This window comes from Stegastes partitus, unplaced genomic scaffold (genome assembly GCF_000690725.1).
Source record: "Stegastes partitus isolate 25-593 unplaced genomic scaffold, Stegastes_partitus-1.0.2 Scaffold390, whole genome shotgun sequence".
In the NCBI taxonomy this organism is placed as follows: domain Eukaryota; kingdom Metazoa; phylum Chordata; class Actinopteri; family Pomacentridae; genus Stegastes; species Stegastes partitus.
In genome coordinates, this window is record NW_007578121.1 from 259,052 (window position 1) to 282,738 (window position 23,687).

The following is a 23,687-nucleotide window of genomic DNA, read 5'->3' on the forward strand; positions in this document are numbered from 1 at the left end:
TGTATAAATGATGAATGGATGGATGTATTTTTTGGCTGTCCTTTAGTGGAGGGGTTGTGTTGCTCTCTTTTTCTTTAAAATACCTCAGAAGCGTTCTGTTGGACTGAAGTCAGACAACATACAGACTTATCAGACTTCCACCTTCATGCTTCACTGATGGCACTATGCATTCATGTGTGTGTCCTGGTGAGGTTCATGTCCAACATGTTGGTCCCCATTTGAGCCAAACAAATTTATCTTGGTTTCATCTGACCAAAGAATGGGCTCCCAGCATTCATCAGACTTCTTTTCATGCCCTTTAGCAAAGTTTAATTTTAAGGTTTCATGCTAAAGAGCAAACAAAGGATGTTTTTTCTAGGATGCTGTCTGTAGAAGCTGACATTAAGCACTGTCCTTCACACTGTCTGAGCGATTGCAGAAACTTGGATTTCCTTTAATAACCCATGCCAAGTCTAAAGCACTCGTCTATCTGTTTTTTTAAGAGGTGCACTGTTTATGTCTTCATTTAGTAAGACGGCTATAGCGGCCATGATTAGTGGTACTATGCCTTGTTCTCTACCTCCTGATTTCTGTTGCAGCTTTGTTTCATCTGGTCTTTAGTTTTGTCACAGATCTTGCATCTTTTTTTTTTTCTTTTTTTTTTTAAATCTTTGTGAAGTCTCAGTCAGATTTTTTTTAGTTCCTCTGGCAATTCTTTTCCACTTGGAGACATGAAGCAGACACAGCCGATAGGTCCAAAACTGGGAAAATTCTGGTTTTCACAGGTCATTTCCATGTTCATGCAGTTTGGCAAATTGAAAATCAAAGGTGTGCTCAATTTTGCTTCAGTTATCACCTCACAAACTTAACTTATTAGCTTTTTTTTCTGGAGTTTTCAACTTTTCTGTCACCTGCAGCTTAGCTAAAAATTACAGTTATCAGGTCTTGCAGGGGTTTTAACAGGAAGCTAACAAGGGCCACTTACTTTTTTGAATAGATATCTGGAGGAGTGGTGTGAACCACACACATAATAAGTCAGGTTATGTTTCAAGGCTGGTTTTTTTATCTGTGAGTTCAAATGAAGACAAATTTTATTGGAGACATTATTAAGGTTTTCTCTACCTGTGGAACAGATCTCATCAGTTCTGGTTTTCACTTGTCATTGGGATAAAAATTAATTTTTTGCCAAAGTAACATCCATGTCTCTTCCTGCTAGCTCCCTTGTACAGATGTCACAGAGAGTGGAGAAGAGATCACACTTCCACATATAGTAGGTATGTAAGCACAAGTTTGATGTGTTACATAAAGGTACAGCTGGGAATCCCAGAACTCAAGCTCTATTAATTGTTTTAAGTCATGGGTTATATTGAGAGTGAGTAAAATGTTGATGACAGAGATATACCAAATATTGTCTTCATTGGCACATACTTCATAATTGACTCAATGATTTTAATTCTGACTAAAAAGAAAAATTCATTTCACCGTAAAAAGTAACATTTACATTTTTAGTGCAACAGTGGGATCATCGCTCACTGTCTATCCTCCCTTTGTTGGCGCCAGGTATCCAGAGTCCCAACCAGATGGAGATGCTGGCCAAACATAACCCTAACAAGCCGGTGTTTGTGGAGGGCCCCTTTCCTCTATGGCTGAGGAAGACATGTGTGCACTACTACATCCTCAGAGCTGACCCTACGCCACCAGAAGAAAAGGTAGGAAAACATTCAGTTTTTACCTAGTGGCTATCTTGAAATGGAATCACACCAGCCGTGATGCCCGTCGTCAACATGTTGACGTTCCAACCATGAGTAGAAAGTAGTCACCAGTACAGTATTACTTATTTAGTGCTTATAGGATGGACCACACACATCTTTGAACTTCACTTTGATGTCAACTACACCCCTTTGAAGTTTTGTGACTCTGTCTTGCACAGTTGCGATGCTATGACATTGACAAAATAGGTCAGTCCACAGACAGACATATAAACACTTGCCAAAGGTCTCAAAACTCCCCTATGTGGTTATTTCATGATGACATACATTCACACGCACAGACACACTCATGAGGTAAAAAGGTTGTGGTTGGTTCAATGAATAACGGCACGGAACACAAACATGTCTAACTGGGCTAGGCCAAAATATCTGAACTGAACCTGCCAATTAGGGAAACATACACTACTCACAATAAGTTAGGGATATTGTTATTTACATGAGTGCTTTTCCTATTTGGTCTGAATTTTAATGAAATAAGTAAAAGTTCCCTTTGATATTACTAACAATGAATGAGAAGAAACACCATTTTCATTAGTTTCATATTTATTACCCCCAAAATTTAAACAATAACAAGGATAGCCCCAAATAACAAAAATTGACAATGTCAGTAGCGGATGTTTCCACCATTTTCCGCAATGACAGCTTGACAATGACGTCTCATGCTCCTCACTGGCCTCATGATGTTGTTCTGAGGCAATGCGTTCCACTCTTCCACAAGTGCTACACGCAGTTCTGCCAAGTCACGTGGGGGTGGAGTACGGTCATCCAGTCTCTGCTTCAGCTGGTCCCAGACATGCTCTATGGGGTTCAGGTCAGGGGACATTGCTGGCCATATCATATGAGGCACTCCGACTTCCTGAAGTCGAGTTGTGACAATTCTGGCGCGATGTGGTGGAGCATTGTCATCCATGAACAGAAAGTTGGGGGTGTGCTGGCGGAATTGGGGGATGATGATGGGTTCTATGATGTCTCTGAGGTAGGAACGTGCAGGGACTGAGCCATCTACAAAAACCAAATCTTGCAAAGACGTTCATTTTGTCCTCAAAGTACAAGTAGTTTTAAGAATTTCTTAGTAATAGGACAATGGTGTGAAGTTGTTAGCTGTACCTTGACATGTTTTGGCGTTCCATCTGTCGCCTTCTTCAGAAGTGTCATCTGACGTGTGTGTCTTTATTAGCTAGGAAAAACAGCTGACAAAGACACGTCACACAGGTCAGATGACACTTCTGAAAAAGGCGACAGATGGAACGCCGAAACATGTCAAAGTACAGCTAACAACTTCATATCATTGTCCCATTACAAAGAAATTCTTAAAACTAAAAACCGAATCTGTTTTGCGCTGGCTGGTGATGCCTGCCCAGACTGTTGCACCTCCTCCACCAAAGTGAACCCCGGGGACCATGTTAACCTCCGCATATCACTCACCTCGCCTTCTCCAGCAACGCTGACGACCATCATTTCTGTGCAAGGTGACTCAACACTCATCAGTGAACAGGACGGTGGACCACTGCTGCATTGTCCAGGTCACATGGTCTTGTGCCCACTGCAAACGTTCATGGCAGTGTCTTGTTGTCAGTGGAGTCACCTGCAACGGTCGTCTGGCATTCAAGCCAAAGCAGTGGAGTCGGTTGCGAATGGTTTGTCTGGAAACCCTAGTACCCCTCACATCTCGTAAACAGGCCTGCAGCTCTGTGGCACTTGCATAGCGATGTCTGAGTTCATCGGTCCTGAGGTACTGGTCACCGTTGTAGTCGGTCACTCTTGGGGCCACACTCCTGGGTCTGTCACGAACTGAACCAGTAGTTCTGTGTCTTGATGCAAGTCTGCTGATGACACTTTGAGGCACACCAAGTTCACGAGCAACATCAGACTGCCTGCCACCAACTCGAAGGCGTGCTATGGCCAGGTGGCGCTGCTCGTCCGTTAAGTGACGTCGTGTGTTCATGACTTATTGAACGATGAACTTGAAATGACTTGCTGACAATACCAGCTTGTTATACCCACAGAATGTTGAAACTGGTGCCACATTGAAAAGGGTTGTCTTTTAGTTTTTTGGTATTGGCCCCAATATGTAAGGCACACTGTACACAGTGAGACCATTACATGGAAAACACAAACTGAGGTGTGTCTATCACCCCAATACAATAGCCTCCCTGTCCCAGAAATCTCTGAAGTGAAACAAAGACTGTATGTATGAAATCCACTGAGTCTCTCACAATATCCCTACCTTATTGTGAGTAGTGTATGTAAATGGTTTGTTGCTATGTTGTTCATTTCAGTGACTGAAATTTTTGCCAGTAGCAAATAGCTAAACAGAAAACAAAAGGAGAGGGTATGGGGGGTATGATCTACACCACAGGTTCCCGTCCAAAACATGGAATTTACTGTACCCTTTAGCTTGTTTGTCCAGAAGTTTGCTGAAGCTGACTGCATTTAAAAGCTACAGTTGTCTGTATAGCCACATAAGTTGACAGGAATGATCTAGAACTGTTAGTTGATATTGTGAGACATACAGAAATTGTCTTTCCATCTCTAAAATGATGCTGTGGTTCTCTGATGATCAATGAAAAAGCAAAGGAAGCATTCAAGTTTCTTTCCCTTTTAATATAATAGTTTGCAGCAGGAATTGCTGCAGGAACCTGACTAGGAACCTTTCTAAACAAATCAAGAACTGAATGATTAGCGTGAGCAGCAAGACTTTATTTTTCTAACTTTATCCACACAGCACAACTCTGTATTCTAGATTTGTACTTGGTACCCACTGAACTGTATCTGTGTGTCTGCTCATAGAAAGAGGAGCCCTATGATCCCGAGAGGTGCCTGGACTTTCCTCTGCAGCTAGACCTTGATTTGGACCGTGACCTTTCGGAGGAAGAAACCTTTGATGTTGAAGACTGTAAGATATTTACAACCTTTATTGTAGCACCCCTGTTTAATACAGTTCTTTCATTGCCAGTGTCTAATGCAGATGTTCTGTGTCTATGCATCTATCCAGTGGAAGATGGTCCAGTCTTTGCCATGTGTATGACCAGTAAGGGAGATCAGGCCACCCTCAATCAATGGATTTCTGGCATCCAGGAGAACAACCCCATCCTGGGTGAGGTCCCCACTCTGTTTCGCCTGGACGTCGGATCACAGTTGCTGCAAGGTGTGGCTGACACTGAGTCAAACCACAGCAACCAGTCTCACGATGAGACCCAGGGACAAGAACCACAGCCTGGAGAAGAAGCTGAGGTTATAGTGGACAAGCAGCCTAGGAGAAGCCAAGGGATGAAGCAGTGAACAGCACTCAGACTGTGGTTAAAACTCCTAGAAGGAGAAGTAGTGTCCATGCTGGGCCAGCTTGAACGAGCATGAAATATGAACTAATTTTAACAACAAACACAACAGAACCTGAGGAGGAAATGTTGGAAAGGCTCAGTGCTTGGATAAATAAAGCAAAAACAAAATGAAGTGTCCCTATTTTCGTGTTTTAAATATATTCTAATCACAATGTCATGGAGTTTTCTGTACGCTATTCTTTGTTTTTTTTCTTTTGATTCCACTCATAATTCTACCTCACAGGCCCCTAAAATGAGTTCCATAAAACAAATAGAAAAATACTGGAGCTGGTTACAAACGACTTATATCAGGCATTTTTAAAAGCATTCAGGCTGACAGGTGGTACTGCTAAATGATATGTTGAGTTAGAAAAGCTGCATTTGTCACCCATTTATGTGCGTCTACATAGGTCATGTCTAGTGCACGGTAAGCTTTGTCTAATATCTATGTTACTAATTGTGTACTGAACAAAACAAAAATTCTTTCCTGTCACCTCTGCTGCTTCTCCTACTCAGTAGGATGGACCATAACTTGATTACCAACCAGGCAGTGGCACAGGGGCCTTGAAAATCCCCATGTTCACAATACATATACTGTACATCCATCCATCCATCCATTATCTATACACCGCTTAATCCTCATATACTGTACAGTGAGGTCTAAAAGTCTGAGATCACTTGTGACGATATTTACAATTTGTATTTGTGTTGGATTCAATATAAAATGTTTCCCTGCAAGTTATATTATCAACTTAAGTATTTGCCTGAAAAGTTGAATCTGTGAAAAATGTCAATGAATTTGAGACTATTTCATTTGATAATTGGTCTGCCCCCTTATGCTGTAATGACAGCATCATTATAAATCCATGGACTCCACCAGTTTGGGCAAACCTAATAGGCTGTGTTGTCCCAGTATAGCGTCACACTGAATCTGGTGTTGTTCAGAAAATTCTGCATCAGTGATGAAGCTGCTTTTCTAACTCTCTGTAAACAAAGCTTGAGCTATTAATCTTCTGATCTTGTGCTCACTTTTGGTCTGCTTGATTCTGCTTTAGATACAACTAATCCATTCAGAAATCTATCCAGTATCCACTACCTGAAACCGTCAGTCCAGCCATGATGTAATGCTGAGAAATTCCCTCTTTGCTCAGAATAGCAATCAGACTTCTGATGCTATGTATCCCACGCTCACAATGCTACTTAGAGAGCAATCAAATCCAAGGCATCAAATTCTGTGTCTGAATGCTGCTTTAATGGAACTCAAAGAAATCTAAATTTTGGTGTTAACATGGTCACTGCCACTAATCTGGTTTAGTTTGACTGTTAAATTAGAAATAATGCCTTTTTAATTTTACGTCAAAGCTGTTGTGTTTACATGTTAGTAAATCCTTTGATTATTTCCAGGTTTACATGAAAATATGACACATTGTGATGTGGTCTCTGACTTTTGGACCCTACTGTATTTTTTAATCAACTGATCAGCCACAACTAAGTCCTATCCCACCTGACTGAGGGCGAAGGCAGGGTATACTCTGGACAGGTCACCAGTCTATCACTGGACCAACACAGAGAGAAAGAAAGCCAAGCACACTCACATTCACACCTACAAAGAATTTAGAATCACCAATTAACCTAAGCATGTCTTTGGACTGTCAGAGGAAGTCAGAGTGCCCAGTGAGAACCCACGCAGACACAGGGAGACCCCAGGCCTACAGAACCCATTTGTGTGTGTATATATTTAAGAAAACAAAATTAAACAAATATATACATCAATCAACTACATAAATTTCACTCAAGACTTGATCTGAGGTTGAAATTAGATAATGAATGTGCACAAAAGCTTTCAATCGCGGTAGAAAAGGTTTATTACTGAAAAGGTATTTAAACATTCCCTTTAAACTGGTAAACAAGTCATCAAGTCAGAGTTACATTCGTGGAAGATGAATAAACTTATTTACTTCCAGCTCTTTCACTTGTTTTGCAGCTGTGCAAGGTTTTCAGCCCCACAACTTCTTGCTCAATCAGAAGATTTTTTTCAGCATTTTACTCTTAATGAAAATTATACAAAAACATGGAAGTGAATTCTAGAGCTCTGTATGTCTGATATACAACAGTTCATCCATTTACTACTCATGCACGAAAGCCTTTGGATCCTCAATACTCACAAATGAGATACTTCTAACATGGAACTATCGACAGACATGAATAATGCATCATCAATAATCAGGTATATAAGAGGAGATTCAATAAATAATAAATAAAGCTGCTCCAAAGAATTGTGCAACTGCACAGTAAAAGTAAAATTTGGCATGTAATAACCACTTTAGTATTTTGTGTATTTACAGTGCTGAAGATTTTACATCACACGGCCAAGCTGATATGATCTGCAGAAGATTTTAACAGAGGTGAGAAAAATCCGTAAAAAAGTTGTCTCAGTACAAAAAGTTGTCATAGACGAATATACTGTATGTAAGGTTCAGGGCTTGAAGAACAGTGTGGTGCAGTATAGCACATACAAAAATGTTTGGAACAGTTCCAGATACCCATGCAATGAATCCAGTAACTAACAAGGGTCTAGAACAGTCTCAGACCTGAATGCAAACCTGCAAGAAGTGCAGGAAAAACCTCATACCGCACTGATAGCAACTATCGCCACAAAATAGCAGAAAGTGTTGGATTCTTGTGCTGTGTCTGTCTAGCTGGCTGATATAGGGGTATAAATTTGGCTGATAGGGTATGGGGGGGGGGGGTACATCTGAATGTACTGTATAACTCAGTAAATATTGTTAAATTCCTTAGCAGTGGTTGATGTACTGTATATTCATTGTCCATGAGGAAGCATTATAGCCCCTGTTTCCCAGTTTGCTTATGCAGAAGGTGCGAAACCAGCAAATGGCTGTTTATTTGTCTTGGACAGACTATGTAACATTAGAAAGAAGAAATAACCCAGTCCTCCTCTTTCTAATACAAACTATAATTTAGCAGAAATAAAACAGTCTTGCTCAGTTGTGTACACAGCAGAATTTTTTTGACTTGTCTCAGACCAAATCCATACTGTCAGCACTGCCAGCGGTAGGCTATGAATTCCACCATTTTTATTCCATCTTTGTTTTCAGTCATTTGGTAAAATCACCATCATCATCGGCTTAAACACTCATACTAAATGCTTCCCACTTGTGTAATAGTGGGATTCACAGCCCAGCGCTGGCAGCAGTGCCCTCAAATATTGCCCCCCAAAATGAACAAGTTTTACTACCTGAGAAATCTTTTTTGTGTTTTCCACGCAGCAGATGGGATTGTTTTTTTTTATCTGAGTGGTTCAAAGAGTCTTTGAGCATTCTGAAACTAGATTTTGAACCAGGGTAAATGTTGGTTTGTAACAGGTTACCTAGTTGTTTCTTTTTTTGAGAATTGGACGTTCAGCTCTGTGACGTAAGGAAATACAAGACTGACGAACGAGGTCTATCTTGGTTTGATTTGCCCAGTAGCATGTGGTGGCTACATTTTGATAATTGTCACAGACTTGACACACTCAGTCACTTATCACTGATTTGATACATTTTCTCTTCTTGTGCAGCTCTTACACTGTGTTTTAACTTGCCTGCTGTAATTCAGTTACATAGTTTTCAAACTTTACCTATTATCCAGCAGCAGGTTTTATGGCCTCACATGTGTCTACTGTCCTCCCAGATTGATAAAAATATTTGTATTGGGTGATAACAATGCCTAAAATGAACATTTCTAATCTACATTTGTCAGTACATTATCTGCACTTGCTAGCAAGAGCAGTGGATCAGAGCAGTACTGTTTGTGACAGAACAGATAGATCAATAGTAAACCATGCTTTTAGTGCTAATGGCTTCACAAACAGTTATCACGTATTTTCATATACATATCTTTGACCGCCTGACCCTGGACAGTTCTGTATAGAAGAGATCTGTAGATTTAAAAAAAAAAATCAAATACAAATTATGCTCAATCAAGTACAAATTTCAAAATACCTTTAAACCGTGAAACCTAAAAATCCAAAGCTTTTGTTCTCCCAGATTTTCTGTCGTACACAATATGTGACCACATCACTGTTTTAGATGCACAGGTCCCAAATAAGTGTTTCAATGCTTTTATCACAAAGGAAAATGAGACGTAACCCTCGCCAGGACCTCCTGCTTATGGTTCCATTCTACTCGCTCTCAATGGTGTCACTAAATTAAAGCCAGTGACACCAGACAATGTTAGAAAATGAAAGAAAATTGCAGTTTCCATGTAGTTGTCAATTATGGTCACAGTGGCTGCTCTTCTGCAAAAGTTGGAGTCTGTATAAGAGCTTTATTGTCTAATGGTCAAAATGCTGTTTCAGAGCCTTTCTTAGATTAAATTCTGCAGAAAATATTGGGTGCCTATTGTTGCTGAGGTTCGGACAAATTTTAGGAAGTAAAATTTTAAAATAAAGGAATTTCAATGAACACAAGTTACCTATGTGTCTGTTAAGGCCAGTTCATGCTTTCAGTAACTGCATGTCTGCAAGAATCCACCTGCATGCCTCTGTGGGAGTCAACATGCAGCCTAAAATTTGTGAGCTTCTCAGAAACATCCACGGAGCCCCATGTACATTTCTGTGTTTGATATGAGGACAGTGTGGCTGTCTACTCAGCAGATTGATGTGTACCTAGCGTAGTATGAATGCAAGCATGTCCATGTCTATCTGCTTTCAAACTCGATATTAGTCGTGTGAAAACCATGATTTGGCCTTTGGATGCATTTCACCGAGTGAAGCACAAAGACTGTACTTCCCAGAGTCTTGGGCTTCTCCTCTAAATATTTCAAATATTGTCCCAAAATCTCAGTTGAAAAAGCTTCAGTATAAAAAAAAAGCCAAACTGCCTTTCATGAATCCCCATTATAGCCCTGGTAGGAAATGAGGTAAAGCTGCTTTTAGGCGGAATTTTCCCAGTACAGCATTCTCTTTCAAGGTGACCTTTTGTGAAGGTAAACAAACTGATAAAGACCAATAAATAAATAAGACAAATAAAGTGTGGGTTTTCTGTCCTGGCCCATGGTATTCAGTTGATTCCATCTGTCATCGCCTCTGCTGTTCAGTCTCTGTGTGCTTCTGTGAAAGAAGTCAGACAGGTTTGCCAAATGAGTCTTAGATAGACAAACAACATACTAATGATTCTGCAATACAGCCTAACAAACAGCCTGTTTAAGGGAAGTTTATAAAGATGGGTTCCCAGGTTGAGAGTTATGAGATCATTAAAAGGGTTAGGAAGAAAACAAAATCATTCCGAGGGAGAGGTAGAAAGTTTAGCGGTTAAACACTGAAAATTTGGTGTGATGACAACCTAACTACTACTTTTTGAACAGTGTAATAAAAATATCCTGTCAGCAGTGATGGTGCTCAGGACTCCACTGTTTTACAAAGTGTTTAACTAAAGCTTATAAGCTGTGACTCTCTGTGTGACAGCTTGTGTGTCCAGTGTGAAGATAAGTGTGACTTGTAGTTAGATCCTGATTGATCCTGTCTCAAAGTCGGGGATAGTTTATGAGTAATGTTGTTCCTGCTGTTGTTCCACATGCAGCAATGTGCACATCTATCTCTCTTTGGAGATGCCCAAATGAATCCTGCTGCTGTCTGATGCTGCACGTATTTAATAAACTCAGAGGAAAGACTCCTACAAACAGCTGGAATTACCAAACCTGAAATTCAACTCTTGTTAACACTTTGTCAAAACCCAAAATTCATGTATTATTGGTAGGTTTTGCTACCCTGAGTCTCCATTTTCATTGGAGTTACTTTTGTGGACATTTCATTTTGCAATAAAATTATAGGGGAAAAGTCAAAGAGAAAAAGTGTATACCTATCCATAGGTATGACAGCATGCAGTAAATATATTCTATGTGCCCCTAAAAATTAATGATTAACCTGTAAATGCGAATACTATGGGCTCTTTAAGATTTGCTAACATTAGCTATCATTTACTAGTAGTCAAAATAGACCAAGCAAGGCTGAAGCAACAAAACTGCTTCTGAATTTTATTTTGTTTAAAAAATAAATAAATAAAATTAAATAAAATTAAATAAACAATTATTTCTCCTTTTAAAATTTATTCTCACTTCATTATTTTTTAAAATGGTACAGTTAGTGCAGCTAGTAATTGGTGGGGAATTTCCCTCTGGGCTGATGCTACACAGCAAGCAAAAGTGTTGTAATATTTAACATTCATATCAGCGTTCTTTTAACCTCTTGACAAACACCTGGCCCATCCTCTCTACGTGTCTTCCCTCTGAAATCACATTTTACCTGCCAGAGCCCCGCTGTGCTGCTGCAACTGGCTAGTGAAGAAACGTTCCCTCTGGGACACCTGCTCGTCCCAAGCCTCCAGTATTCCCTGTTTCTCCCCAGGTTCTAGGTTCAGGGTGTGTGGGTGGGCCTCGTCGATGTGGGCCCTCACTCCCTCCAGGCTGTGGGAGTACTGCAGCTCCCCACACACCATGCACACCAGCAGCTGGTTGAGCGGGTCATAGTCCATGAGGTAGCGGTTCCTCCACAAAGCATCTGAGACTGGACTTTCCTCACCATTATTAATCTCATAGTCCTCAAAAAGAAGCTCTGACTCATCTGAAAAGAGTTCAAAAAGGGGGAAAAAAAGCGTACGTTTTGTGATATTTTTGCCATTTCAGTGTGTATACATTAAGGTGCAAAGTTCTATAGCTCATGCTTTACCTTCTATCGGTGTTGTGTAACTGGGGTATATAAAAGATGCCGGGTCGGTGTCCACTGATGCGCTGTCAAAGAGAGATTCTATTATTATCTTTCAAGGAGCTTGCAGAAATAATTCTAAATAAAAGCAAAACAAACTTCCCACCTCATTTGATGCTCTGACTCCTCAGAGGTGTTCACCCACTGAGCAGAATCCTAAAAGAATAAGAGAGAGAAAAAAGACAAGAGTTTGAAAAACAAAAAATTAAAGGTTGTACTAAGCAAACTACACAGAATATATATATATATATATATCCCCTTATTTAATATTGGCATCATTTACTCGTTCACCTAATTTGTTAAATGGCATTAGATGAATAGTCATTTGTACAAAATCTGGGGCTCTTTATAGCTATTTTGCATCTTATTCTAGTTATCTTTGATGTGGGTTTGTGGCGTTGCAATTCACCTCCTTATGATCAATTTGTATATCTTTGTTGTGATTTTGAATCTCTTAGTTCCTTATTGTATCATTTTGTAGTTGTATCTGTTTGGATTTTGCATCTTTTAGTTGTTACATGTCTCTTTGTACTACTCCTGTCTGTTCTTAATGTCATTTTGCAATTCTTTGTAGTCATCTTTATGGTGGTTTTGGTCATTTTGCATTATTCTGTTACCATTTTGTATGTGCTTGTAGTCATCTCATTGTAATTGTTATGTGTCTCTTTGTGGTCATTTTGCATGTCTTTGCTGTGATTTTGCAGTGCTTAGTAGCTGCTTTTTGGGGTCTGTTTGTAGTTATATGTCTCTTTGCAGTTATTTATTGTATTTTTGCTGTCATTTTCTTTGCAGTCATCTTTGTAGTGGTTTTATCTCTCTTCCTGGTCATTCTGTCTTTGTAGGCCTGTGATTGACTGTCCAATAAAAAATGCAAGCCTCTTCAAAGAAAGGCTGTGGTCCAGTAGCTACTCAACTCCTGGGGCCGACTTCTCCCATCTGTGCCTGTGTGGACCCGTACAATAATCAATTTACACTCACCGGCCACTCTATTAGGTGTACCTCGCTAGTATCAGGTTGGACCCCCTTTTGCCTTCAGAACTGCCTTAATCCTTCGTGGCATAGATTCAACAAGGTACTGGAAACATTCCTCAGAGATTTTGCTCCATACTGACATGATAGCAACACGCAATTGCTGCAGATTTGTCGGCTGCACATCCATGATGCGAGTCTCCCATTCCACCACATCCCAAAGGTGCTCTATTGGATTGAGATCTGGTGACTGTGGAGGCCATTGGAGTACAGTGAACTCACTGTCATGTTCAAGAAACCAGTCTGAGATGATTCGCGCTTTATGACATGGCGCATTATCCTGCTGGAAGTAGCCATCAGAAGATGGGTACACTGTGGTCATAAAGGGATGGACATGGTCAGCAACAATACTCAGGTAAGCTGTGGCATTGACACGATGCTCAGTTGGTACTAAGGGGCCCAAAGTGTGCCAAGAAAATATCCCCCACATCATTAGACCACCACCACCAGCCTGAACTGTTGATACAAGGCAGGATGGATCCATGCTTTCATGTTGGTGACGCCAAATTCTGACCCTACCATCCGAATGTTGCAGCAGAAATCGAGACTCATCAGACCAGGCAACGTTTTTCCAATCTTCCATTGTCCCATTTTGGTGAGCCTGTGCGAATTGTAGCCTCAGTTTCCTGTTCTTAGCTGACAGGAGTGACACCCGGTGTGGTCCTCTGCTGCTGTAGCCCATCCGCCACAAGGTTCGACGTGTTGTGCGTTCAGAGATGCTATTCTGCATACCTCGGTTGTAACGAGTGGTTATTTGAGTTACTGTTGCCTTTCTATCAGCTTGAACCAGTCTGGCCATTCTCCTCTGACCTCTGGCATCAACAAGGCATTTGCCCCCACAGAACTGCCACTCACTGGATATTTTCTCCTTTTCGGACCAATCTCTGTAAACCCTAGAGATGGCTGTGAGTGAAAATCCCAGTAGATCAGCAGTTTCTGAAATACTCAGACCAGCCCGTCTGGCACCAACAACTCAAAGTCACTTAAATCACCTTTCTTCCCCATTCTGATGCTCAGTTTGAACTGCAGCAGATCGTCTTGACCATGGCTACATGCCTAAATGCATTGAGTTGCTGCCATGTGATTGGCTGATTAGAAATTTGCGTTAACGAGCAGTTGGACAGGTCTACCTAATAAAGTGGCCGGTGAGTGTATGTTCGTTCTACTTTAACCTTTGTGGATCTTGGGCATTTTTATCAAGTCCCTGGTGATATTATCAGGGTTATCTCAGCTTAGAGGTAACATATTTGTAAAGGGATGTGTGGATTAAACTCTGGGGTGAGGATCTAACAGAGAGACAGTAATAGCTGTATTATTGGCATTTCATTACTTATGTTAAGACTTTTTTTTTTTCTGCCTAAACCTGCACCTGACAATTTGTTTCCATGGTTTTCCTCATGATTACCTAAAGAGTCCCCACCCCCAAAAAAGAATCGTTGTAATTACTTTTAATTTACATAAATAGATTTAAGTAGATTTGTGTACAAAGCAACAGTCGGTGCAACCTTATTTGTTGTGACACTACCAAAGTGTAATAAATTACTTTCAGAATTTATTCATAAATTACATAAAATAAAACTAAAGTTTGATTTGTGTTCAATTTTGGATTTTGATTTCCGTGCTCCTTATTTTTCTCACTTTCTGTCACCTTCCGACATGATATCAAGACTTAATACTGGTAAACAGACACCACATGCTTATCTTCTAGATGTCAGTATGAGCATACGCGAAGAAGTGCATTTTTTGTACTCTTATTCATTTAATATTAAAACAGTAGTTTGAAAGAGCCTGTAAGACATAAAACTAGTTTTTTTATACACCTTTGTAGCTCTCACCTGTGTCTGTAGATCCTGGGCAGGCAGGATGGGCCTCCAGTTGTTGGAGGTTTTCCGTGGGGCAATTCCCTTGTCCCGAATGGCCTTTCTAGCTCTTTGCTCCTTCTTTTTTATCCTCCAGTACTCCCGCTTCCTCCTCAGGAAGTCCTCTTCAGACTCACCTGGGATTGGCTTTGGAGGAACCATAGTGCTCGTAGGTGCCAGCTTGGTGGAGGATAGAATAACATGTGTGGGGCTCTGAACTTGAGCATCAGGAAAATTTATTGGACTTTGGACTTTGGGATTTGGACTCTGACCAAGGGGTTCAATGGGTTGCAGGTTGATGCTGGACAGTGGGTTATCTGGGGGCTTCAGAGTGAGGAGGGAGGGGGCTGAGTCCACATCTGTGTCTGTGTCTCTAGAAGTCCACTCTTGTGAAAGCTGTGGAGATGCAGGAGCTTCTGCACAGTTGGACACAACTGGTGAAAGTCCAATGTTCACATTGTTCTGTGCTCTGCTGGTAACGGGCAGTTTGACCTGCAGAGTGTCCGGTGATTGGTCAGCATTACACGTTGTTTGGCTAACAACCAGGACTGTAGGGATGCTGGTCACTGCAGCCAGAGAAGTGACAGACGGTTTGGGCCGGAGGGCTGGTTTTGCCTTGACAGTGTTGATAAGAAGAATCCCTGGAGCCTGAAAGGCAACAATACAAAAGATGTTTTTTTAAATTTGATACAGTTCTATAATTATTAAATGATCAATTATCTTTCAAAAAGAAGTACTTGCTGTATGAGTTTGCCCTTCGTTTTAAGTGGGACTACGTCAGCACCAGATAAGCAGTTATTTCTATGTGCAAAACCTCAGAGGATGATTAGCGTGCTGGTAAATAGAATAAAAATTGTTTACTCATGTCCCCCTGGAGGCTTTTTACATAAAAGGTCAAAATTAGACAACGTCTTCTAGCTGGCCACTGTTTCCACAAGTTTATAAAATTCATCAGGTTTCTTTTATCTCAGAAGAATATGTTTGTGGGATTTCCTGCCAATGTTCCGGGCTAACTTAGGCTGTGCCAGGTAGAAAAATTGATTGATTTGGTAGGGTTGAGAACGCTGCTGCCGGTTGACTGAGAAAATTTTGACATCGCCTTGTTTGATCAATGTTTAGTGTACATTTCAAAGTCACACTCGGATCATGGCCAGAGATGGACCTAATCCCTATGTCCACACGCAGACTTTGAGGCTTTTCCTGCTGAAGCCTTGATCATACGTCAGTGCAGACACACATACGGACAACTCTGGACTCCACAGATATGTAGTTGTTGTTCTACTACATTTCTAATTTATGGAAGTCTTCTTGCTAAACTCCACTCCATACATGCACAGTAGGTCATATCTATGTATTCCATGCATACACACAACTGCAGAGCATGTACACTATTGCTCTTATGCCATTGTCTCCAACACCAGTTGTGGGCTGCATGTGGATGTTTGCAGACTTGGGCAGATGATGAGATTTACGTCATGTAGACCCTAGACAACCCTTGTGTAGTCATGTAAAGTAAAACACTGGCCTAATGCCTTGTTTCCACACTGCTTTGTTCTGTGTCCTTTTTCCGCATAACATGTCCTGACTAGGTCCTCTTGTGTCTAGTGTTTTTGTCAGTCTTTACTTTCTACTGTTATGGAATATGTATGTGGATCATTACTGCCATAAAAACAGGACCAATGATGCATGTTAAGAAATAAGAGGTGGAGCGAGTTTTGTAAACTATTTTGTTATAGGATGTATGAACCACTGTGGTATGTGCAGCTATATGTTACATCATTAGAATTTGTCAAACTAGCTGTACAAGTTACTTTTTAAGTAAACATTCACACAATCTGCACTGTAAAACAATCCTCATCAAAACTTTTATGATGGTAGGTGGTGAATATTATTCCCATGTATTATGTCACCTGGATGTTTCTCTGAGAAAGCCGACTGCTACATTCTCCGTGTCTCTCTTTCTGGCTGGCCTTTAACCTGGCCCGCTGCTGCCTCTTCATCAGCTTCCAGTACTCCCTCTTCCTCTGCAGGCTGGTCAAGCCACACTGCTCTGCTACCACACTGCGGTGCCTTAGTCCTGATGGTGAGCTGTTGTTTTGGCACTGTTCTTGTGTCCGTTTTTCACAGTGTTGCTGTTGTGGTTGCAGTTGATTCAGGGATGTAGCTGTGGCATGATGGCGCTTTGGTGGCTCTGGGGAGCAGCAGTTTTGATGGTCCACTTTTTTGATGCGAAGTCTCTGGGTTCTGCGTGGTGAAGATGGGCCATCAGATTTTTCCACAGATGGTTTTACTATGAAGTTTGAAGGGGTCTGGGATGAGTGCTCACAGGTGGGATGCAGAACTACCTCAGTGGAAGCAGAAAGAGATGGAGGTGTCTCACTAATTTCTGATGAGCTCTCAAGCAGAGGGCTTGGTGAATCTGCCTGTACCAACATGTCACTATCTGGCTGCCAGCTTTTTATTTGCAATGTCAGGTTAGCAGCAAGAGGAGCCATGTCATCTTTCTCAAAAAAGAGCTGAGGTAAATTTGGCTTCATGTCAGGCTCTGAAGAATCTTCCATCGTCTCCATTTTAATGTCAGTCTGTTCACTTTTACACTCCGTCACAGTGCTGAGTGACTCCTCTAGGAGTTTCTTCATAGAGGCCACGGCCAGCAGAGTGGTAGCCTGGCTGTCTGCGCTCAGAGCTGGGTCGGGCTCTGGCTGAGGCGCTGGAAGTGGAGGTGGGGAGGTTGGGGGTTTGATATCTGGACAGATGGCTTGTTCTGGTTGAGAATTTAGGTCAACTGCTGGCATAGACTCCCCCTCCTGTTTTATCTCATTTGCATGTGGCGTAATAGGCGCACTGTTAGTGGGGAGAGGTTGTACATTTCCTGTACAGCGAGTAAGACTTCTGCTCAGTGGCACAATAGTCACTGCTGCTTGTTTCTGAGCTTTCCTCCTTTGTAAGACTGCATTTGCTCTTGTTTGTAAAACACCCTGTTTCAGTCGTACAGCACGAGCTGCTCGCTGCTCACGTTTCTTAATCCTCCAGTACTCCCTCTTCTTTGCCATCTTCTCCTCTTCTGTCAACCCTGGATCCAGAGACAGAGCTGATGGTGCACCACTTGAGATGGCCATTTTCATGACACAGCCACCGAGGTTTGACCCTGTTGTTGATCCTCCAGAAATTGCATTTTGAGGGGTTTGAGGATGAGTAAGCTTGAGCTGGCTTGCAGTTTGGATTGCTAACTTATGTGAGTTAGGAACAGTTGTGCTTTCATGCTGAGTGCGTGGTCTGATTGACAGTAGTCTTGAAGGTTTGCTGACTGACTGTCTAGCAAGAGGAAAGGAGACTTTCACCTGAGCTGGGCAAAGTGGAGGGCGAGGCTGGTTTATCCTGACTGGAGCATTAGTTCTCTGCCTAGTATCAGGTTGATGCCGCGGTTGTGTGACAAGGGTATTCTTAGAAGCTACATGAAGGTCTTTGTCACTTTTGTCTTTTGCGGTGTTGTGATCCGTAGGACTTTGGGGGATGTTAGCGGTCAGTGTCCCATCCTCTTTGATGAACCCCCCGATAGTCTCAGAGGAGTGAGTTAGGGTGCTTCCTGTCAAGTGCGTCATCGCTCTGGCCTTCCTCATGTCCTCAAGAATTTTCTGGTAACGTTTCACTCTTCTCATCAGAGAGTCTTTCTCCTTCAACCGAGCCTTTACCTCCATTGACAGCTTAGCTCGCTGTTCACGCTTTTTAATTCGCCAGTACTCGCGTCGTTTGGCTACTATCTGCTCAGGTGTGTCATTGGGATCAATTTTGGGCATACTTCTGGTACCAAACATTGAAGCTACCAATGGGGATTTACATCTTAGGTTTCTCTGATTCATTAAAATCTTCTGTGCTTCAATGAACCTTTGTCTAGGAGTTTTACATCGTGCAATCCCTCGAGTGACATTAGAAAGATGTGCGTAACTTGGAAGCTTTCTCTGTGATTCCACTGCCTTTTTTACAGAAGTAAAATCAGATCTGATGGCTGTCTGCGTTATCTTATTCCCATGTGTATTTTCTACTTTTATCTGATCTGTTTGCAGGTTAGTTAGAACTACAGTTGCTGTCCCACTTTGCAGTTTAGAATTTTCTCTTTTAGCAGATGTAAATGATGTTTTGACTCTACTGGCATGCTTCTGGCCTGCTCCTTTCAAAAATGACTGAGTTGGAAGAAGAACCGTGCTGACTGCAGGTCCTGTTTTCTGTGCTGTGAGCCTCTGAAATGTCATCTCCACGCCATGTGCCCTCTCTCTGGCTTTAGCTACACGAGCTGCCAGCTTAGCTCTCTGCTCCCGCTTTTTGATCCGCCAGTGTTCTCTGCGCTTGGCCGCTCTCTCCTCCTCAGACTCAAGGGAAGGTTGTGCTTTGCCAACACCTTTAGCCCTCTGCAGGGTGACCAAGGCACTCTTTGTTCCACTTTGAGGTGTTGTGTTCATTGCTTTGCCCTCTGTTTTAATGGACACAGGACCACATGGAGAAGACACAAGAATCATACCTGTGGTCACATCGGTGGTTAGGAGTTTAGGCTGAATGGGTAATGCAACTTGTGCCTTATGTTGGGTTTGGGGGACTGATGCGCCCTGCATAGACACACATGGCTGAGGTGTTGCTTTAGTGGAGCTGCCACTGGTAATTCTGGTCACTCTGACAGGAGGCACTGAGGAACGGGTGTTCAGCTGGGTTCCACTAGATGTGGGTGAGGTAACGGCTCTCACAGCAGCCTTCACTGTTGGGCATTTAATTGTGGCCGTGTTGTGCCCAGCACCTTTGGCTGAGATGGAACATGATACTGGCAACGGAGGCAAGACTTTGTTGAGTGACATTGTCTGGAACCACTTTTCCTTTTGGTTTTCGGTGGCTTCATGTGAACAGTCCCCCACTCCGTTTCCACTCTGTGATGCAGAACTGTATGAGTCATCATTACTCTTCAAAGGAGAGGACAAAGCAGCAAAGGAGCCGGACAAACTGGAATGCACTCCTGCAGGAGCTTTTAGATGTGGGAGCTTTTCCCCTCTGCTGGGTTGTGCTGGTTTTCCTCTCCGTTCTGACAGACGGGCCCTCTGCTCACGCTTCTTATTTCTCCAATATTCTCTCTTTTGAGCGAGTGTGGCATCATCGTACTGTGAAGCTGGTCGGTAACGGTGGGACGTTGAGCCACCTTTACCCTTTGCAGTTGGCATGCTATCGCCAGCTTGGACAGCCCATCAGTTCTCATCCAACAGTAATGGTTGGCGCTTTCCTAGTCACGCTGATTCAGTGCAGCCCCTCAATCCAGAATCCTCACTACAACTCCATGGCGTCCTCCTATATGATGCTGCTGAGCAGCTGCAGAGTTTTCAGACGTCACATTGGTATGCAGGTGTCCTGAGGAACAGAAGACAATTCTTAGTTGCATCTTCACAAGAAAACTTGGTATCAAGAGCCAATATTTGACTGATATGAGGCAACATTTAATCAAATCTACATAATTTAATATCTTTAAAAAGATGTTTCCAGGCTTCTGATGACAATAACACTGATTAAGGACAAAGTGGAGTATTTACTGTAGGTATTATGCACTCCATTGCACTTTATTGAGCACACTTTTACAATATATTTAAGAAAATTTTAAGAAACAACCATAATTTTTCTCCTTATTCAATTTTTTATTGAATTAAATTCTGTACTTTTTGGGCACTTAATTAGTTAAACTGGTACAGTACGATGCAATCCAATAAAACAGTCCTGGCATACACTTATAAAAGATAACAATGCTCAGATTTTCTTGACACTGACAAAGAGGCATTAATTCAACTGTATTTTTATTTTTTATTTTTTTGTTACTGAGTTTGTATATAGTCTTGTTATAGTGGACTGCATTACATTTGTACATGTCTATAATGCTAGAACTGCTAATCACATTTACATTGTACTTTTTTAAACTAATGATTCTTGTGATGAATTTATTAGTCTGCCTGATTTTCCCACCTAATCCAATAATGGTTTACTCTTTGAAATGTCACAAATGTTTGTAAAATTTGATAAAATTGTGAAAAGTGATCACAACACCTTACACAACACAACAATTTATTAGAACATAAGTTATCATAAAGTCAAGTCTTCGTTGGTCCAAAATTCTAAAAGATTTAGTTTACAATAACATAAAATGAAGAAAAAATGACTTTCACATTTTAACAGAGAAACCACTAAATCTCGAGTATCTTTTGCCTAAAAGTTAACTGAAATTATCAAACAAATATTAGAATTGCTGCCAAATAATTTTCTGTCAGTTAGCTCAACAGATACTAATAACCTTAAAAATATTCCATCTCTTAGGATGGAAAACTTCAACAAAAACTGAACATTAGATTTTGAAAATTTAAAATATGTTGCAGAGCTGTGGTACTGGACTGCATTACAGATCTTGTCCTTAATTCACTTTGATTTGAGAAATTGTAATGTGTAAAAAAAATAGGGACACATGAAGAGGACAACTATATTCTGATAACTAAGTATTTTAAGCTTTAAAAATTTCACTACCAAAAAGCTTGCATGAAATCAGAGTGATTTACAAACAGTATACCTGTACAATGCTGGCCTGCTTACATAAAAACACACACACATGGAAACAATATTTAACCACATGTGGTTTTTAACATGTGAATACAAATAAATAATAATAAAAAATGTAATACTCAAACACCTACTATTTCAAATGTAAATTCTAAGATGTAGCATGAACTTTGATATCATCTGTAAATCCCCATACAGGTTGTGATGAATTTACATTTCAGTACATGTAGTGAACATGACAGTTTATGTGCGTTTTGTCACATGAAACTGCATTTTGCATGCTATGAATTCACTTTTCAGCAAATATGCTTTATCATATGTTCAGCAACTGACATGCAATGAATTCACCCACAGATATGCTTGCTTTTTTTTGGTAACTTTCTTCTTCTCGGGAGCTGACATACCGCAAAACACGTGAATTCACTACAACAGGATTCAATGCAAATCAAGACAATGCTTATAACTGAAACGCCCATCTCCTCTATCACATTTGCAGTGAACACAGAGCGCGATTTCCACGAGAAAGTGAAGTTGAATGAAGATATACATGCTGTGTTTAAAACGAGAAACCTGAAATAATTGCACCCTTTGCGTTTTTAATGACATAAACCCGTCGTGTGTAAAAAATGTGCAAGCTACAGAAACCAGGAAGGAAACAGAGTGTCACTGTCCCTTTAAACCTGTCCCTTTCTATCACAAATTATATCTGTCGAGAGCCATTTTTATTCTTTATTCTCTGTCTGTCTGATTAGAAACGCAGCTAGTCGACTTAGCCGAAGCACAGTTTACAAAACGTACAGAAACCCGGTAAGAAAACGGTCACGTAAGAGCACAGATCGTGTTTAAACCGCTGTGTCTCTCAGTAGCACAATGGACAAGATCTTCCTCCTCTTGTCCTCACGGACTGGCGCCTGTCTGAGTCTGCTGCCTGTCTAAAAGACGCGAGAAAAGCAGCACATTACAGTCCTAAAGCAGCACGCCTGAAAACACGAGGAAGAAAAACATGCATATCCGTTACCTTTTAGTTACACCTAACTTTCCGGGACAGTTTTGGGAACGTTTTTGGACAGATATTTTGCCAGGACACTGCAGCTACTTTCCGCCAGCCAGCCGTGCTCTGAGGCTGCCTTGACAACGCTGAAAAGTACCAGGATGTGGGACCTGGATGCTCGCTGCGTGCGTGCGTTTGTGTGTTTGTGTGTGTTGCGTGGACACATAGAGACAGTACAGTGCAACGCCCCCCTCTTTTCCATTTCAAGCCATATTCCATTCATTCAGACGCATAAAAAAAATAATTTCTCAAAATACTATCTATGACTTCATAAATCATGAATCGTCACATTCATCTGACTGGCTGTCAATTAATTCGAACGTCATTTGTCGTTTCACTGTTATTTAAAACCGGAATTTGAGACAAATTCAATATCTGATCATAAGAAAATTCAGTGACAATGCACAGAGATTACAGTTACAGCTCCAAATAACATATGTTCTTTTCCAAGCTGGAACATATGTGGATAAAGGTCGATTGACTGATTGGGTGTTTCTTCCGGTGACCTCAATTGATTCTGGGTTTTGTGCAAAAGCTTCAGGCACAGAGACAGTCCAGTTTATGGTTAAATATAAACAATGTTCAATTAACCAATGCAATTGTTTATATCCATGACTGGTGGTGGTTGTGAGGGGCAACAGCCAAATAACTTTTATTTTTTAGCGTTGTTTTTTATGTAATTGAATTTCCTGATTTTTAAACAAATGCTGGTTAGAACAGCCTGAATGATCAGAGACCTTAAACGTGGCTGCTGTTGTTTTTTGTTTTTTTTTCTCGAAAATGTGACGTCCTGTTTCCCTATTCCTGCTCTTAACATGTACATGCTAATTACTGGTTTTCTTGGTCTTTTATGACAGTAAACTGATTGGCTGTTCGGAATTTGAATATTTAAACTGTAACTAATTGTTTAATTAATCATACCAATAATTGAACAACCAGTAATGGCAATAACCATTTTGAGCCCATAATAACGCTGGTTGTTATGTGGCATTGTTCACAGTGTATCTAGCTAGTTATAACAACACTAAACAGAGGACCTTTCTGAAAATGGCACATGGGATCCTCAGTACAAAGCAGTGTGAGCTGAGCTGGTGGGGCCCTGATTTGCCATGGAGCCGCCTCGTGTTTTTAACCGATGCTATGCCGAACTAAAGCACCTCTATCATCGCTTGGTTCTGAGAGCAACGGCAGCGGTATTAGCAGCTCAGTACTAGCGCCTGCTGCTCCCTCTGCCCCCCCGGGGTGGGTGTGCATCGTCGACGCTGCTACTGTCTCTTTAAATTTACCCAGGAGCCCCTTAAGGAGCCCCAGGGGCCCCTAGTTCGGCTCCCCACCCTGAAGACAAGC

The 23,687-nt window shown here is 41.3% G+C and overlaps 2 protein-coding genes across 2 annotated transcripts in view; one reads left to right on the plus strand and one right to left on the minus strand.

Moving 5' to 3' along the window:
• Nucleotides 1-5,201, plus strand: part of ecsit (ECSIT signaling integrator) — an 8,535-nt gene extending 3,334 nt beyond the window's left edge. The window contains exons 5-8 of the mRNA XM_008285184.1: nt 1,196-1,253; nt 1,540-1,688; nt 4,539-4,644; nt 4,744-5,201. Of these exons, the coding sequence (XP_008283406.1) occupies nt 1,196-1,253; nt 1,540-1,688; nt 4,539-4,644; nt 4,744-5,030 (600 nt within the window). The 3' untranslated portion in view covers nt 5,031-5,201. The remainder of the gene's footprint in view (nt 1-1,195; nt 1,254-1,539; nt 1,689-4,538; nt 4,645-4,743) is intronic.
• Nucleotides 5,202-6,909: 1,708 nt separating this feature from the next.
• Nucleotides 6,910-22,421, minus strand: LOC103359704 (uncharacterized). The gene is made up of 7 exons (XM_008285186.1): nt 22,308-22,421; nt 16,627-20,101; nt 14,693-15,364; nt 11,935-11,984; nt 11,793-11,854; nt 11,370-11,687; nt 6,910-10,178 (listed from the first exon to the last, which is right to left on the minus strand). Exons 2-7 carry the CDS (start codon nt 19,915-19,917, stop codon nt 10,162-10,164), a joined length of 4,410 nt encoding a protein of 1,469 aa, XP_008283408.1. The 5' UTR covers nt 19,918-20,101; nt 22,308-22,421; the 3' UTR covers nt 6,910-10,161.
• Between the last annotated feature and the right edge of the window lie 1,266 nt (nt 22,422-23,687).

What these genes read in the sequence shown, in the direction of transcription:
- LOC103359704 (XM_008285186.1), bottom strand. Translation starts at nt 19,917, where the DNA reads ATGCCAACTGCAAAGGGTAAAGGTGGCTCAACGTCCCACCGTTACCGA. An exon ending in GAGTCAGAGCATCAAATGAG is followed by an intron (nt 11,855 to 11,934) that starts GTGGGAAGTTTG and finishes TCTCTTTGACAG; the next exon opens with CGCATCAGTGGACACCGACC. An exon ending in TTACACAACACCGATAGAAG is followed by an intron (nt 11,688 to 11,792) that starts GTAAAGCATGAG and finishes AACTCTTTTCAG; the next exon opens with ATGAGTCAGAGCTTCTTTTT.